Source organism: Mus caroli, chromosome 8 (assembly GCF_900094665.2).
Source record: "Mus caroli chromosome 8, CAROLI_EIJ_v1.1, whole genome shotgun sequence".
NCBI lineage: Eukaryota > Metazoa > Chordata > Mammalia > Rodentia > Muridae > Mus > Mus caroli.
In genome coordinates, this window is record NC_034577.1 from 34,863,978 (window position 1) to 34,880,907 (window position 16,930).

The 16,930-nt window shown below is 43.5% G+C and overlaps 1 protein-coding gene across 2 annotated transcripts in view; it reads left to right on the forward strand.

Moving 5' to 3' along the window:
• The window catches only part of Slc7a2 (solute carrier family 7 member 2), a 54,377-nt gene that overhangs the window by 26,450 nt on the left and 10,997 nt on the right, over positions 1-16,930 (forward strand). For both annotated transcript variants that reach the window (XM_021170249.2, XM_029480905.1), the window contains exons 2-6: positions 9,516-9,907; positions 10,639-10,794; positions 13,052-13,217; positions 15,190-15,323; positions 16,254-16,476. In XM_021170249.2, the coding sequence (XP_021025908.1) occupies positions 9,532-9,907; positions 10,639-10,794; positions 13,052-13,217; positions 15,190-15,323; positions 16,254-16,476 (1,055 nt within the window). In that variant the 5' untranslated portion in view covers positions 9,516-9,531. The remainder of the gene's footprint in view (positions 1-9,515; positions 9,908-10,638; positions 10,795-13,051; positions 13,218-15,189; positions 15,324-16,253; positions 16,477-16,930) is intronic.

The following is a 16,930-nucleotide window of genomic DNA, read 5'->3' on the forward strand; positions in this document are numbered from 1 at the left end:
AATCCGCCTGCCTCTGCCTCCCAAGTGCTGGGACTAAAGGCGTACGCCACCACCGCCTGGCAGGCTTGACATTTCTAATATAATTTACTTAAAGATGAAAAACAGACTTGTCAAAATGGCAATGACACAAAAATAGGCAGGTTCTTTAATGACTTGACTGATTGTCCTGTATTACAACGATCTCAAATAGGACACTGGAAATGCTAAGTTTCTGTTTTGAAGTGGTATGGTAAGACACTGTGGAATTGAGGCATCTACTCATATAGACATCCTTGATAAAACAAAACAAAACAGTCATATGTGTTTGAGTTAACTTGAAACCCAGTATGAATCAGTCACTTCTTTGTTGAGAGGGTGGATGCCTGTCTATATTTCAAAATCTCTGAGAGAGCACAAGAAATAAAACAAAAAGTGAAATATAGGCTGTTGTTTCAAGAAACTTAACAACCTATAGGAATATGTTGATTTCTAGAGCTTGCTCTAGAAAGGTATCAAAGATCGGCTGACTTACCAGAAATGAACTGTGTCACAGTTCTGAAGTCACAAGTCCAAAAATCAGAGTGACATCTGGGGCATAGTTCCCCTTCCCATTTCCCTATCCTTTTATGGTGGGTGGTCATGAACCTTTGCTATTCGTTGGTTAAGAGATGTATCACCAACTTGTGCCTCAGTTACCTCGTGGCCTTTTCCTGTGTGTCATGTGGCAGATTCCTCTTTATCTGTGAGCACAAGTCATAGTCTGCTAGGGCTTGCCCTAATGGACTTAAAGCCTACAAAGTCCTTCTGTCTACACAATGTCACCAAGCCAGATCCTGGAGTCCAGAACTTCACAGATGTTTGAGAAACACAACTCAGCCTGTAATAAGGAGGTAAATGTGTTCATCCAAGTCTATAATTATTATAAAGACCAAAGTGACGTAAAAATATAGAGTAGGCTAGGGGTGTGGTGTGGATGCTTTTGAGAAAGTGTGAGGTTGTAGGTTGGACCCCAAGCACCAAGAAAGAAAAAGATAAAGCGAAAGAAAACAACAACAACACAACCTAGTACTGGAAGAGCAAGACTGACCTAATTTAATGGAAAGGGACCTGTCCAGGTTAAAAAGGAAAAAGTTGTTTTCCAAGAAGAAACACCAAGCACGAAGCCCCAGACTCTGTGTTCTAGGGAATTTAAAAGGAAACCCAGTGTTATACAAGGCAGAGAGGAGGAAGCAGGAGATGGGCTAAGGAGATAGCAGCAGATCCAACGCCTGTACGTCATTGTTCTCAGGTCAGGGTGATTATTAAATACAGCAAATTAATAGAGATATGTAGGGTGGAGGAGGACGGTAAGCAAACAACACTCTGTGTTCTGCCACATCTGGAACTCTGCCTTGTGGGGGGTGTGATGCCTCCTGTCAGGGATGTTCAGTGTGTTTGTTGGACTTGGATGGATTGTGTGTACCTGAGGAAGTGTTTGGGCAGTAGCCATTTCGATTTATTTGAATGGGGGTTTAATCTGTATTTGTTGTTAAGACAGAATTAAGCCCAGGGACAGAATCAAAAAAACACAGTCAGGAGGTTAAGGGTTTTCTATCAGTGAGCATTGCACAGAGGGAAACAGATGCCTTCATACTCAGCCCTTCTTGAGGGCCAAAAATGAAGAAGGTGCCGTGTGGTGCTGGTAGTGGGGGTGAATAAATGTGCAGCAAGGTGAGGTGAGGAGGCAGCTGTTTCAAAGGTCCTGTACACAAAGCTTCCACGAAGTTTGAAAGATGGAATGAAGATTTCTATATCCTTTAGGATAGAAAACTAAGAAAACTAAAAACCTTAGTACCTTTGGAGAATAATCAAATACCTGAAGTCATTTTTTAAAATCTTAGCAGCATTATTTAAATACTTCTCTTCTCTCCATGTGTCTTTTCTGGCACACTATAGTCATCTTCATGAGAGTCCTTTAAGCTCAAGTCTTTGGTAAAAATTTCTCTCTCTGCCCTTCCCTGTCAGCTGATGAGCTACAGTCCGTTCATTCCACCAAGTCTGGTTATAGAGACTACTGCGATAAATTCATGTTAAGCCTGTTATGTGGAGAAACGATAGCATGTGAATATGTTCCCTACCAAACAAGCAGTGTTCCCTTCTTTAAGGAGGAAGGAGCCAGAGAGCACATATCAAACACAACAGTACATTTTCCCAAGTATAGTTAGGGGGATTTTGGCCTTCACCCCACCTCTTGGAGGAGATCTGAGTGAGATTCCGATTCTCAAAATCTCCCTTCCTCCCAGTTCTCTTGGTAGGTAGATAACCCAGAGGTACTCACTCTTTAGACTATTGACTTTTCTTTTGAGTGCAAAGGAGTCTGGGAGCTGGTAGAGAAGGCAGAGACGTGACTGACTGACTTCAGTGGCTCAGACACCCTGGCATGGGGACAGAAAGTGAGGGCCAGGAGACAAGCCAGGAGCAGCCAGGAACACACAGGTCAATATCTCCCTTCACATGTGTGGGCGAGAAAGCAAACGTTCCGAGGATAGTTTGTGGGCAGGTCAGACCACAGCATTCACACAGAGAGCAGCAGAACTCAAGGCTACAAGGGTAAGCTGGAGAGAGAGAGCACAGTGGAGTGACTTGGAGACTCAGGCTAAGGGCAGAGGAGAGTCCAGTGTAAATAAGATTCAAAGCACTAAAATTAAAACTTACTAGTAGCTATTTCATAATTCTTAGAGCAATGTTCTGATATATATGTAGTTGGATAGGTACCCAAGCGTTCTTAAAATTATGGAAGCTAAATTCCCATTTCTTAAAATAATGCATTTACGAGAGCTTCATATTCCTCTCCCTCCCCATCCCCCTCCCCCTCCCCCTCTCCCTCTTCCTCTCCCCGTGTTAGTGCTAAAGCTCCTGAAAGTCGAATCAAATATTATTTTGTAAAGCAGCAGCAGGAATTTGGAGTTGAAGAGAGTTTTTTTTTTCCTTCTTACATTCTTAACACTATCAAAACACTATAAATGTGTGCTTATAATGTACATTGTTGGCTTTTAAATACTTTACATTGGATGTTGAATACTTTTATGTGCATTTGTGTGTGCGTGTATGGGATGATTGTGTGTGAGCATGGGGTGCATGTGTGTGTATGTGTGTGTTGCACACTTGGGTGCACATAGGCGGAACCCATAGCTGGATAACAGGTGTCTTCATCTATCACTCTGTCTTATGACCTTAAGAATGACTTTCTCGGGCTGGTGAGATGGCTCAGTGGGTAAGAGCACCCGACTGCTCTTCCAAAGATCCTGAGTTCAATTCCCAGCTACCACATGGTGGCTCACAACCACCCGTAATGAGATCTGATACCCTCTTCTGGTGCGTCTGAAGACAAAGACAGCTACAGTGTACTTACATATAATAAATAAATAAATCTTTAAAAAAGGAAAAAAAAAAAAAGAATGACTTTCTCAGGCTGGAGAGATGGTTCAGTGGTTAAGAGCACTGACTGCTCTTCCAGAGATCCTGAGTTCAATTCCCAGCTACCACATGGTGGCTCACAACCATCTGTAATGGGATCTGATGTCCTCTTCTGGTGTGCATGAAGACAGCTATAGTGCACTCACATACATAAAATAAACCTTTAAAAAAAAAAAAAGAGTGACTTTCTCATTGAATTGGAAGCTCTCTGTTTGGGCTATGGTAGCAACCCAGCAAGTTCTGGGGTCACCTATCTCTCCCCTCCCACCTAGTGCTGGGTTAGAGGCCAACAGAACATACCCAGCTTTTTATGTGGTTGCTGGGGATTCAAACTAGGTCCCCAACCGTGCAGAATGGATGTCCTTACCCACCAACCCATCCCACCAGCCCTCATTTTGTTCTTGTGGGTCATTTTTATAAAGCCTACTCTTCCCACATTATTTAAATACCTAAAAGGGTTTGTTGGTGAATTATTATCAGATAGGTTTTCAGTTATGAGATCATTTAAATTTTAAATCACATAGTAATATAAACCGCTCCTGTTTAAGTTAAATCAATGGGTGGAGGAACTTTTGGTAAAGATTTTTTTATGTTAGCAACTTTTAAGAATTTTTCTTTTATTGTTCATTATAGAAACAACTGTTACTAGTTTGCAAAAGTGAGGTTCTTGGTTTTTTTTTTTTTAGAAAAGAGTTGTTTCAGAGAAAATAAAGATTGTTTGACTTCCAGTTTCAGAAGAGGCAGAGGATATGAGTTCATCAAAGTTTCAAAATGAGTTTGAACACTGTGGATATTGCTTCATTGTTAGAAGAATGCTAAATGGTTTTCCCATTCATATTTTTGCTTTAGAGACTGTGCTGTCGGCAACCTTGTTTATTTACTATTTATTTCGTTCTTGAGACAAAGTCTGCCTGTATGATCCAGGCTGGCCTTGAACTCTTGATCCTCTTCTTTCAGCCTTCAGAGTGATAGGACTATAGCAATTCATTGCCACACTTAGCCTTTTTTTCCCTCTTCTTCGTCTCTTGAAGACTTCACTGCCCCCCCCCTCCAGCTGCAGTCTGAGCAGTGTGCCCCCTGCTGTGCATTCTGGTAGTGCAAGACCTCCCTTCACACAGGCCACAGGGATAACCAGTCGGCCTGTCTGACTCTGGTGTCTGTCTGTCTCTGTGCTCCCTAGGATGGTTTTAAAGGGTTTCCACTTAGACAAAAAAAAAGTTTCAATTTTTGAAATTTCTAAGGCTTGACCTTTGAGAGAACGTGATGTGTGGAACAGTTGGGTAGGCTGAGTTCAGTCTTTACAGAGATGGGAAAATAAAGACAAATTTTGCTTTAAAAAAAAATGTGTCAAGACTGCTGGGCTTGTGGTTTAAGAACTCCGTTGTTGTTTCAAGTTGGGCTCATTTTTAACCTTGTCCTTCATTTGCATATTCTAACTCTAACTTGTAGTTCTGTGCCCTGGGAATGAGCTGGCATTGGGTTCCTTGCTTCCTCTGAGCACACAATAGGAGTGTTTCATTCTGAAGTAGCCGAAGTCAAGTGAACTTACAAAGTTCCCATAACCAATAGCAGTGTTTCAAGAATCTTCCCAAGATGCCAGAGATAGCAGTCTCTGCTTATACACTGTTCCAGGGATTTAAAACGCGCCCAATCAGAGCATTCTTTTCAAAACTGAAAACGTAGTGTCCAAGGTGACCTTTTTTTCTTTGTCAAGAAATAACTCTGAAGCAAAACCACGAAAGAAAGTAGGTATCCAGCTACTTTTTTTTTTTTGAGCTAAAAACGGGTGTGAATTCTTGTCAAATTCCTTTCCCACCACAGTTTGATGGGAGGAATTTTTGCCTAGCACTGAAACAAAAGTGGTCAAGTTGTAGCAGCCAGTTAAGTTAAGTAACTTGGGGGGAAGTGTGGCATTTGAAAAGGGGTGTTTTGCTTCTGGGAAGAATGAAGAGAGGAGACCAGAGGGTCCTGAAACATTTCTCAGTTCTCTGCCTTCAGACAAAAGACCTCTGCTGTTCTCCAGTGCCCACCCTAGTCTGGGCCTTTACTTCCAGCATCTGGAATCCAGAATTTGGTGACTGACCCAGAAATAAATAAAGCAGTTTGATTCCTGACCAGTGGCTGCTTCAAACGGCGCTAAGTGCACAGGTTCCTTCAGATCATCCGAATTCTCTTGGCATCCTAGAATTGACAGGGCATTAAATGTTGAATTAAAGTCATATGATTTCCTTTTAAACCAATCATGGCCACTTTTTACAGTTTCCTCAAGAAGGAATACTAAATGACACCCCTCCCCCCATGTCTTGCTTTATTTAACTGTTTTGATTTACTTTGGTTCTCTTTGATTTGAGTCAGCACCTCCCCATGTAGCCCAGGTTGGCCTAGGAATCATTGTGTGGCTGATTTGAGATGCTGATCTTCCCACCTCAGCCTCCTGAGAGCTGCCATCACAGGAAATGTGCTACTACACCCAGTCTCAACCTTCTTCTTGCAGAGAGGGGCAATTGGGACACGACAACATCTGGCCAGCATGAAATTACAGCTTGCACGGAAGATCACCAGACCGTGTCAATAGTCAGTGGACAACAGCCACAACAGCACAACAGCTTTGAGCTTCTGAAATATAGGAACCCCACACCTGTGAAATACCTTCTTCCTTGCAAAGTCCACACCAAACATCTGGTGTTAGCAGATGTGTGTAAAGGACAGACCTAATGGGTACTAATGTCCCAAATACCTTACTGGGAAAATAAGGACGTCCTCAAGGTATTCCAGCTGGAAGCCTGATGCCAGAAGGAAGGTGAATTAGCAGGAAGTGGAGCACTCGAGGTTAAGAGATAACCAGTTCAGGGTTGAATGAAAGCAGAGGCGATAGAGCGGCCTCCGCAGCACCAGCAGACCTCCATTGATAACTTCTGGTTTTAGTGACCCGACAGCTCAGCATAGCTTATATGACCAGGGAGTTAGTTGGAACAAAGTCGAGAACAGTCTAACACTGCAAACTCAGCAGGGCTGGAGGGAAGAGAAAATGCAGCTGACGCCCCTCTGGCTATGTGTCCCGGCATGGCAAGCACATTCAGTCAGCTCCCTAGATACTATTCCAGTATGAACTATTGGCTTGTGTGCCCCAGTCATTTTCTTTAGAGTCTGGGGGACATCTGAGTCTGCCCTGTCTGGCTGTTTCCAGTCCAGCTACCTGTGGCTTAGAGGTGGGGGACAGTGCTGTAGTGATGGAAGAGCAGGTGGCCAGTGATGGAGACTTCAGCAAACTGATGATGCTGTACGTTGCCTGCCTACAAAGAAAGGCTTCAGAGCAACTATTGTTGTGCTCTGAAGCTGTGACTGGGCCGCTACTGAAGTCCCTTATGCTGTGACTCTTTAATACGGTTCTTCATGCTGTGGTGATCCCCAACCATAAAATCATTTCCTTGCTACTTCACAACTGTGATTTTGCTACTGTTACAAATCATAATGCAGATATCTGATATGCAGGCTCTCTGACATGAGATAACTGAGTCACATGCAGTGGGTTTCATCTTATTTCCATCATAGGTGGACTGTGATGTTGGCTAACTGTACTTTACCTCAGTTCGTTCATCTCTGCAACAGAATTAATAATAGACCTAATCTTTATAGGAACGTTGAGAAAGTCATAGGACAATAAACTAAAGGGTGTCAGGTACCAGGCATGCAATGAGCACCATGGATCGTGGGCATTTTTTAACAGTAGCACTTGCGAGTTGGGTTTGAAATAATTTGGGGGAAGGGCATCTTTCGATGCTTGTGGTGGCGTGTGGAGAGTAACTGGCACTAGCAGCCTGGGAAAAGGGAACAGGTGGTACCCGGTGGCATTCAGGGTGATTTATTGGCCAGCCATTGCTGAAGAGAAAGGGCGCCTGCTTGGTGCCTGTGCTGCAACCGAGCCAGGGCGGAGTGCTGACTGGGCCGCTACTCTAGTTACCCCAGCGCCCAAGGCTTTGCTTGCTCTATTTCACTTTTTGCTTCATCCTGCTTTCCCTTGCCCTGGGAACAAAGTTACATGCTTAAAAAACAAACAAACAAACAAACAAACAAACAAAACCTCATGTTCATCTAGTTGAGTGAAACCGCTGTGTCTGTACTGCAGCTGTGGGTTTGCTTTTATGGAGGTGAGTGTCCCCACGTGTTACAAACCACCAGTTGTCTTTAGGAACCTTCCAAAATCCTGCCTCAGCTGTTCATCCGGTTGTGTAACCTTGGGAGAGTTGCTTGCCCATGGGAAATTTTGAAGTAGTACATGTTTTACTTTAGCTTTCTGGCCATACCGATTCGGTACTTGAAAAGGAAAGAAAATACGTCATTATTGCTGTGGTTGTTCATTTGTAATAACCTCAATTGGGTCTTTAATTTTTACTTATCTGGACTTTGCCATTCACCTATCTTCCTTTAGAGGGAAAAAAAATTGTCCAGAAAATTTGATATGGAGAAAAGATAGAGTAAGCGTTTAGGGGAAATATGTGCAGAAAAGTGTTTTTCAGGAAAAGTGATTTTAGGTTTCAGTGCAAAGCTTGTTTTGTTGTTGTTGCCTAGTCCAGGTTCAACAGTGACCATTTCTGGTTGGATAATATTTTGTTTTGAGAAAATCATCTCTCAAAGAGAAGTAAAAAGAACTGTCATCAGTAATCCGCGCCATAGCGGTTTTTCCCCCTTTGCTACCTTGTCTCATCTACTGTTAAAACTTTGTATTGGAATGTTAAAATTGTAGGCGTGTAGTTGCTATTGACTATGAAGATCACAAAGTTAAAATATCTAATGGGGGGTGGTAAGGGGGCAGGCAAAGATCCCTGTACTGTACGTTCTAACTGTATTTCTCTCCATCAGTCCAGACAGAGATGTGGCTCACCACAAAACCGGTAGAGGAAGAGAAAGAAAACCCTGGGTTCTAATTGGTTGACAAGCTAATTGGTTGACAACTCCTCTTGTTCCTGGGATAGTGTTTTTGTGAGAGCCTATTGTCACACTGCAGGGAGTAAGCTTGACAGATCAGCCTTGACATAGAGCAGTAGTGAAGAGATCTGTTTCTGTGACTTTTGTCTCAAATACAGAAGCAAAGCGACAATCGAGGCTAGATAATTTTCTGTAACTAGCAGATTTCAAATACATGTTGGGGGGAGGGGGAGGGGGGAAATGTCTGCCCGCCATGGTGTTAGCTACCGTCAGGTATGATGGTTTGCTAGACCCAGAATTCTCTGCTGTCAATTCCCATGGATTGAGGAAGTCTTATAAGTTATGCCTCCAGGATGCGGAAGAAGGAGTCTGCTTTTTGGCAAGAATTAAATACTTCATCAAAGTATAGGTACTTAGAAATTGCCGTTCTTTGGGCTGAGCGTGGACTAAAGAAGATTCAAATGTAGCCTCAATATGACCTTGCAGAGGGAGGCATGCACATCGTGATAATCCCCTCGGGCCTCCTCTGTCTCATTATCTCCAATCTCATCTAAAGCGTATTTTTCTTCTTCAAAGAAAACTACTGCTTCAGCAATTAACAAAATAATCATTGGTTGAGAAAGGATATGTACCCATGGCTACCATCTCCAGAATTCCTACAACGTTAGAGCCCAGGTCTCCTAAGGCCAAGGACAGGGGGCGAGACTTGCAGGCAACAATCTCCTGAGGTTGTGTTACTGTTGATGGGTCTGAGGAAGTTGAAGGGAGCAACACCCCACACCAGCAGGTCACTGTACAGGTGTGCAGCCAGTGAAGTACAAGACTGACACACAACACACTCCACCCCTCCTCCCTGGCTGCCTTCAGTCTACTGAACTGCGTGTCCCTGTAGCTAACACCAAATAGACCATTTAAATTTACAGTATTTCTTTTGAACTTAGGTTGTACATATTCCTTGGAATTAATGTGGAGATAGATAGTAATAATAATATGTATTGATGAAATACATAGAAGTAAGAGATTAACTCACCATCAAATTCTTAAGCCCTCCTGGATGCTCTGAACCAAGTATCTGTTAAAGAGAGGCCCACTGCCCTTCTGTGTTCAGCGGGAGGGGAGATGGCCTCAACACCCCCCTCTCCTCTCTCCTACAGGTTGCTCTCTTCCACCATGATTCCCTGCAGAGCAGTGCTGACTTTCGCGAGATGTCTGATCCGGAGAAAAATTGTCACACTGGACAGCCTTGAAGATTCCAAACTCTGCCGCTGCTTAACCACCGTGGACCTCATCGCTTTGGGAGTTGGAAGCACTCTGGGCGCTGGGGTCTACGTCCTGGCTGGGGAAGTCGCCAAAGCTGATTCTGGCCCGAGTATTGTGGTGTCTTTCCTCATCGCTGCCCTGGCCTCGGTTATGGCCGGCCTTTGCTATGCTGAATTTGGGGCCCGAGTACCCAAGACTGGATCTGCGTATCTATACACTTACGTCACGGTCGGAGAGCTGTGGGCCTTCATCACTGGCTGGAATCTCATCCTGTCATATGTCATAGGTATGCTTCAAAAACGAGTATGAGTAAAAAAAAAAAAAAGTTCTCCAGAAGGCCTCGTTTCTAGGGATAAGCCTGCACTTCTCAGCTGTGGGGTAGTCCTTGTTCCATCTCACTGTCATATCTAAAATACATCTTCATCTAGGAAGTCTGATTTTGCTTCCACTTTGAATTCATGATTCTCAGTGGCTTTGAAAACAAAACAAAAACAAAATGCTTTCTGAACTCTGCAGTTACATTCCAGGTAGTCTCGGCCTGTTTGCTCTACGGTATTAGTGTCTGCCTTCTAAAGCGAGGCTTATAGGCCATGCCACCCAGTACTACTTACTTAAGGGTCTGAACTGGCATCTTGCATAGTGAAACAAACATTTTAACTGCTCAGCCATCTACCCAGCCCTTAAATAGCTCTTTGTTTCAAACAAAGCTGCCTGCTATGGGCATTTAATGGCTGCTGTAGCTGAGCATGACAACACACTGGTATGATGTCTACCTAAGTTGCATAGTAGGATCCTACCTCGGGAGGAAGGAAAGAAGGAAGGAAGGAAGGAAGGAAGGAAGGAAGGAAGGAAGGAAGGAAGGAAGGAAGGAAGGAAGGAAGGATATGATTTTATAATGTGGTTAAAATTTTCAGCTGGTATGAACTAAGCCAGGTTTCTCCAGGAATCGACTAGGCAGATGTTACATTCATTTTCTACCTGCAGCCTTTTATTCTCTTAACATTCTGTGTTGGGTAGGTACGTCCAGTGTCGCAAGAGCATGGAGTGGCACCTTCGACGAACTTCTTAATAAACAGATTGGCCAGTTTTTCAAAACGTACTTCAGAATGAATTACACTGGTCTGGCAGAGTATCCAGACTTCTTTGCTGTGTGCCTTGTATTACTTCTGGCAGGTAAGGAAACCAGTCATACGCCATCCCCTATAAGGGACCACACTAATGGGCCGGGGAGAGTATATTGCATAGGTTTGGAGCCTGAGTTCTCTGAGTAAGGTCAGCATTCTCTTCTCATAGCATCCATTGCTCCCGGAGTAAACGTTTAACTAAGACCCATAATTCACATTGTACGTCAGGTGGATAAAAGATACAGATAGGATAAGCAGAATAATCATTTAAAAACTGAATGGAGAGCGAATATTTGAAGGTTGTAGTTTGGGGAAAATCTTATTAGAAGTAGTTACTAAAATAGGGACATACGGGTTATTCCAACAAATATTAACATTTATAAGCAACGTGTTAAGGTTAGAGCAATCTATACAGCCAGGAATGACGTTCATTGTTAACATTTGCCTAATACACACAGGCTCTATACTTACCACTGAAATTAGCCAAGTGAAGGAATTTTAAAACAATAGAGATGAAAACTATAATCCACGAATGACTGATACACAGCTAATAATATATAAATGCCTTTTATAAATCAGTATGAATAGAATACTCTGACGTAAAACTTGTACAACGTAGATGAGGCCGACTTTGCCTTGTATAAAAATGCATGTGTGGGGCTTGGAAGACGACTTGGTGGATAAATTGCCTGCTGTCACAAGCACGACAATGTGGGCCTGGATCCCCAGAGCTCACCCAGAGGCTGGGACTGGTGATGCCCATGTGTAACCCCCGCACTGGAGATGGGGGAAACCAAGGCAGGTAGATCCCTGAATCCCCAAAGTCTGTTGGACAGCCAGCCTCGAGGTGAGGAGCTCCAGTTAGAGCAGGAGACTGTCTCAAAAATGAAGTTCAGAGAATCAAGGCAGGCAGCCACATCGACCTCTGACCTCCACACACACACTCATGCACATGTGCACACATCCGCACATTCACACTTGTACCCACGCATGCACACACATGTACAAGGCACGCCCTTCCAGATACTGTTTTGTTTTGTTTTCAGTGTATTCTGACTGCAGCTTCTCCTTCCTCCTCCTCCCAGTCCTATCCAGCCTAACCTCCCCCCCACCCACCCCCATCACCACCCTTCCCCGCCCCCCCCCAATCTACTCTTCTGTTTGTCCTCAGAGAAGAGCAGGCCTCCTAGAGATATCAGCTGAACACAGTGACACTAGGCACAGAGCCTCATATCAAGGCCGGATGAGGCAACCCAGCAAGAGGAAAGGGGTTCCAAGATCAAGCAAAAGAGTCAGAGACACCTCACTCCCGTTGTTAAGAGTCCCACAGAAATACCAAGCTATACAACTCTAACATAGATGCAGAGGGCCTTGTGCAGACCCATGCAGGCTCTGTGATTGCTACTTCAGTCTCTATGAGCCTCTATGATCCCTACTTAGTTGATTCTGTGGGCCATGTTCTTCTACTGTCCTCAACCCCTCTGGCTCTGACAATTCTTCCTCTCCATCTTCCATGGGATTTCCCCAAGCTTCAAGGCAGGAATCTACCCATACACTCTTAGTTTACAGAAGACTATTTGTAAGGAAAATGTTATAAAATGAGAAGGATATTTATAAAATGTCAGTGATGTCAGTGCTGTTTATAAAATAAAACCAAGAGTGACCTAATTGTCTATAAATAAGGAATTAAAGTATCTCCACATAGAATGCCATGCAGCTGCTAACCCTGATGATGAATTTGTGGGTGCAGAAATAAATGTATGTGCATGTGTAGAATTCTGCAGGGATACCAGAATTGATCTTTATTCTTTATACTGCTCGGTTTCATCCAACTACTCGAATGGGAAATTTACATCCCTAATATAAAATAAATATATCCAGGTGAGAATAGAACCTTCTATAGCAGAGAACCTTCTGTTTGGCATGACACTTGGAAGAATTTTTTGTTCAGAGGGTACATGGCAGAGTTATGATTGGACTTTTTATATTAGCTCTGGAACAGCTTTTAAAGACAGCCCTTCAGATGTAAGCCTTCTGTCTGTGCCTACCATAGTAATAATAGCCATGGTTAACTAGGCTCACATAGATGGTGTGGAATCTCTTTAGTGTCAGACATCAAAATCAGTTCTGTGCCCAAAGGCATTGCTTCACAGTAAAGTGCCTAATTAATGAGCTAGCAATACAATTGAAGAAATGTAAGGTAACTATATGAACACAATAATATCTAATCTGTGGATTGGCAAAAGGCTAGCATTGCCTTTTCTGTGGCCAAGGAGCCCATGCTAATACTTTCTCCTTTTCCACAGGTCTTTTATCTTTTGGAGTAAAAGAGTCTGCTTGGGTGAATAAATTTTTTACAGCTATTAATATCCTGGTCCTTCTCTTTGTCATGGTGGCTGGGTTTGTGAAAGGAAATGTGGCTAACTGGAAGATCAGTGAAGAGTTTCTCAAAAATATATCAGCAAGCGCCAGGTAAATATTTGGTCCCCTCTTGTGTAGTCCCTTCCCCCCCCCCCGCCTCCCCCTCCCCGCTTGCTCCCCCCTCTCCCTTCCTGCTCCCCCTGCCCCCAGTTTTCTCTGTGTTACATTTTAAGAGTACTTGCAAGTTCTCTGTAAAGCAACAGTTCTCAGTCTTGTTGATTCTGAGACCTTTCTGGATGATGGTTCAAGGACACCCAGCTCCTCTTCTGTAGATTCCCCATCCTAAGGTAGCGGTGTGCTTCCCGCTGAGCCATTGTGTGAAGCTCTGCAGGCACTGGCTCCAAACCTCAGCCTCCAGGGGAGGCTCTCAGCACTGGAAGAACATCACATCTGCTTCCCAGCAGCTCACTAACTCTAAGGAATTTGAATAGTTTCTTGTTCCTGTTTGATTTGAATATTTGGTTGCACCCTGTAGTTTCTCCGTTGGTACAGTCAGTTTCATTGCATGCTTTCAGGCTTTTAAGAATTTTGGAAGCCAGGCATGATGGCATGAACCTTTAATCCCAGCACTTAGGAGGCAGAGGCAGGTGAATCTTTGAGTTCAAGACCACCCTGGTCTATAGAGTAAATTTCAGGACAGCTAGGACTACACAGAGAACCCATCACCATCTTGAACCCACATACATAAAATCTTTGAAGCCATTTTGGTTTTATTAGTGGAATTGGTTTCATAAGCAAAAATAAAATTACAGAAGTATGTGTTATATGGTGTAAAGTGTAAGTGGATATTTTTATTGATTATATATCATTTATAGTTATCCTGATAAGGAAATGATAGTATCTACTAATCTTATAGTTTTTAATATATGGTAAAACACTGAACTTCCAGCATGATTAATTGAGCCTATGGGCTTATATTTCACTATCTTATGTCTTCTAAGTAAATTTTGTGGGGGGGGGGTTCTATTTTTTTATTTCTTTGTTCAGAATGTGAGTCTCTGTGTGTGAGAGACCAAGATGAGTATGTCTGTATCTGTGTGTATATGTGTGTGTATCTATGTATCTGTGTGTATGTATCTCTTTATGTTTAGGGGTGTGTGTGTGTGTCTGTCTGCCTGTCTGTCTGTCTGTCTGTCTGAGATGAGTATGTCTGTATCTGTGTATATATGTGTGTGTGTCTATGTATCTGTGTGTATGTATCTCNATATATGTGTGTGTGTCTATGTATCTGTGTGTATGTATCTCTTTATGTTTAGGGGTGTGTGTGTGTCTGCCTGTCTGTCTGTCTGTCTGTCTGAGTATGTGGATGGTGGGAGACACTTTGCCAGAGTTGATTGTCTTCTTCCAAGATATTGTTTTGGTCCTGGGAATCGAACTCTGGTTGCTGGGTTTGGTGGCAAATGCTTTTACATACTGAGTCACCAACCCCCTAAATAATTTTTTTAAAGGTACAGTCTGCCTTTCTTTTTGTTTCACAATAAAAGCTGATTCTTATGGGGGAAGAGGAGGATAAAGCTTCTTACCTTTCTTGGAGAACATGGCTCACATGTGGGATCCCTGATGTCAAAATCCTGCTTGTGTGGGTGTTCCATCTAGCATAGGTCTATGCAAATCAGCACAGTTGTGTACACAGGAGGCCAAGGCAAGAGGCTTGACAAAAACTTAAGTCTAGCCTGAGCTATGTGGCAGATTCCAGGCTAATGTGGACGCATAGTGAGACCCTGTCACACACACACATACACACACACACACACACACACACAGGAGGGAGGGAGTTTGGACCAAGCCTTTTGGACTTACCATTGAGTAGCCTGTAGTTGGATGCCAGTGACATAGAGGGTCATTGTGAGGGAGTCTACCAAAATCCCGAGAACAAGATAACAGAATAAAGTTTTAGTTTTATATACCTTAGCTTCAAGGAACCAGTGAGCAACACCAGCCTCCCTGGGGCTGGAGAGCTTGAGAGAAAACACCAGAAGATAGTTTCCCTGAAGTGGCTGACAATGGCTGTCCTTTTCTTCAGAGAACCACCTTCTGAGAATGGAACAAGCATCTACGGGGCTGGCGGCTTTATGCCCTATGGCTTTACAGGGACATTGGCTGGTGCTGCAACGTGCTTTTATGCCTTTGTGGGCTTTGACTGCATTGCAACAACTGGTAAGGGGGATGCCTCCTCATTAGTTAGAAGCAAAGGGTACCACAGCAGGTAGCCACACAGGTACAGCAGAGGAGCAAGGGAAGAAGATGAGGTGTGGGGTGGGAAGGATGCTAACTTCTCAACCACCAGCAAGCCATGCTGCCTATGATGCAGAAGCAATTGCCTAAAAACGCTCAGGGCTGGCTCCTGTGTGGTCAAGAGCAGCACCTACCCTGAGGATATTATGAAGATCACCTAAGACACCACATCTGGCTGATCTGATGAGAATCCTCAGTGCTGCGCACAATTCCATCTTTAATCTTTTAGCTAAAGGTTCTGTCCCTTCCAGTTAGTTTATCGCCTTAAATTACCTTTTCACTCACCAGGCAGATTATACCAATTCTTTCCTCTGTGTTCCGAATGACAAAAATCCTCATGCCAGAGTCTTTCTAGCTTCCCAGTTGCACGGCCTTATAACAGACTATGTGGAGAGCTTCAGAGGTCAGACTTACAAGAAGGATATTCTGACGTTTTCAGTGGAATCTGAAGTCTCATATAAGTAGATGGAATAGGCTTGTGTGAAGCCCTCAAATTCAAGAGCTTACAGAATACCAGTGCAGCTGTTTTCCAAATGACGTCAGCTGTCATTCTAGACCTAACGACTTAAGAATACTCATGTGTCTCCTTTTCTTCCTTCTCTGCAGCTAGGAAACGGACTTGTATATTCCGCTCTTCTTTTCTCCCTCTGATTGCTGGATTCCTTTTGCTAATAGCAAAGTATCCTCACGAGCAGAAGGGAACTTTTTTATATGAAATAAAGAACCCGCTAAGAAGGCCCAAGGGACAAAAGCAGAGTAGACCACAGAGAACAGGGAGGCTTTGACCACAGTAAGTCCCTCACCTATCTAACTCTTGACCTTTTGTGCAAATCTCTGTTTGTGTTTCCTCAGGTGAAGAGGTCCGGAATCCGCAAAAGGCCATTCCCATCGGAATAGTGACGTCCTTACTTGTCTGCTTTATGGCTTACTTTGGGGTTTCTGCAGCTTTAACACTTATGATGCCTTACTACCTCCTGGATGAGAAAAGTCCACTCCCTGTCGCATTTGAATATGTCAGATGGGGTCCTGCCAAATACGTTGTCGCAGCAGGCTCCCTCTGCGCCTTATCAACAAGGTACACTGCACTGCCCTTGGGACTGGGGCTCTTAGGGGGTCTTGCAAAGTAGAGTCAAGTGGCTTCAGATTTGCTCTTGTGGGATGTGAGGATAGTTCAGTGGTAGAATGCTTGACCAGAGCTCTGAAGGCCCTGGTGCCTGAGCCACTGCAATCACAAGATTGATTCTGTATATTCTAAAAATATCCCAACATGAGGAACACATTAACAGCTATGTACTCAATGAATAATTTGCCCAGAACTGCTGTCTAGAAACCTTGAGTGATTACAAAAACATGGTCATTGTCAGCTATTTTTTCCCCCAAGATAATGATGGTATAAGCTTTGGTAGTAATATACATAGCATTGGGACATATGAGTGTCTGTGTCACATATAACCACATATTGTGGTAGACACCTTTAGGTGACTATGCTGCTGGCATCAGTCTCACCTGCATTGTTGTGTCAGTTGGAA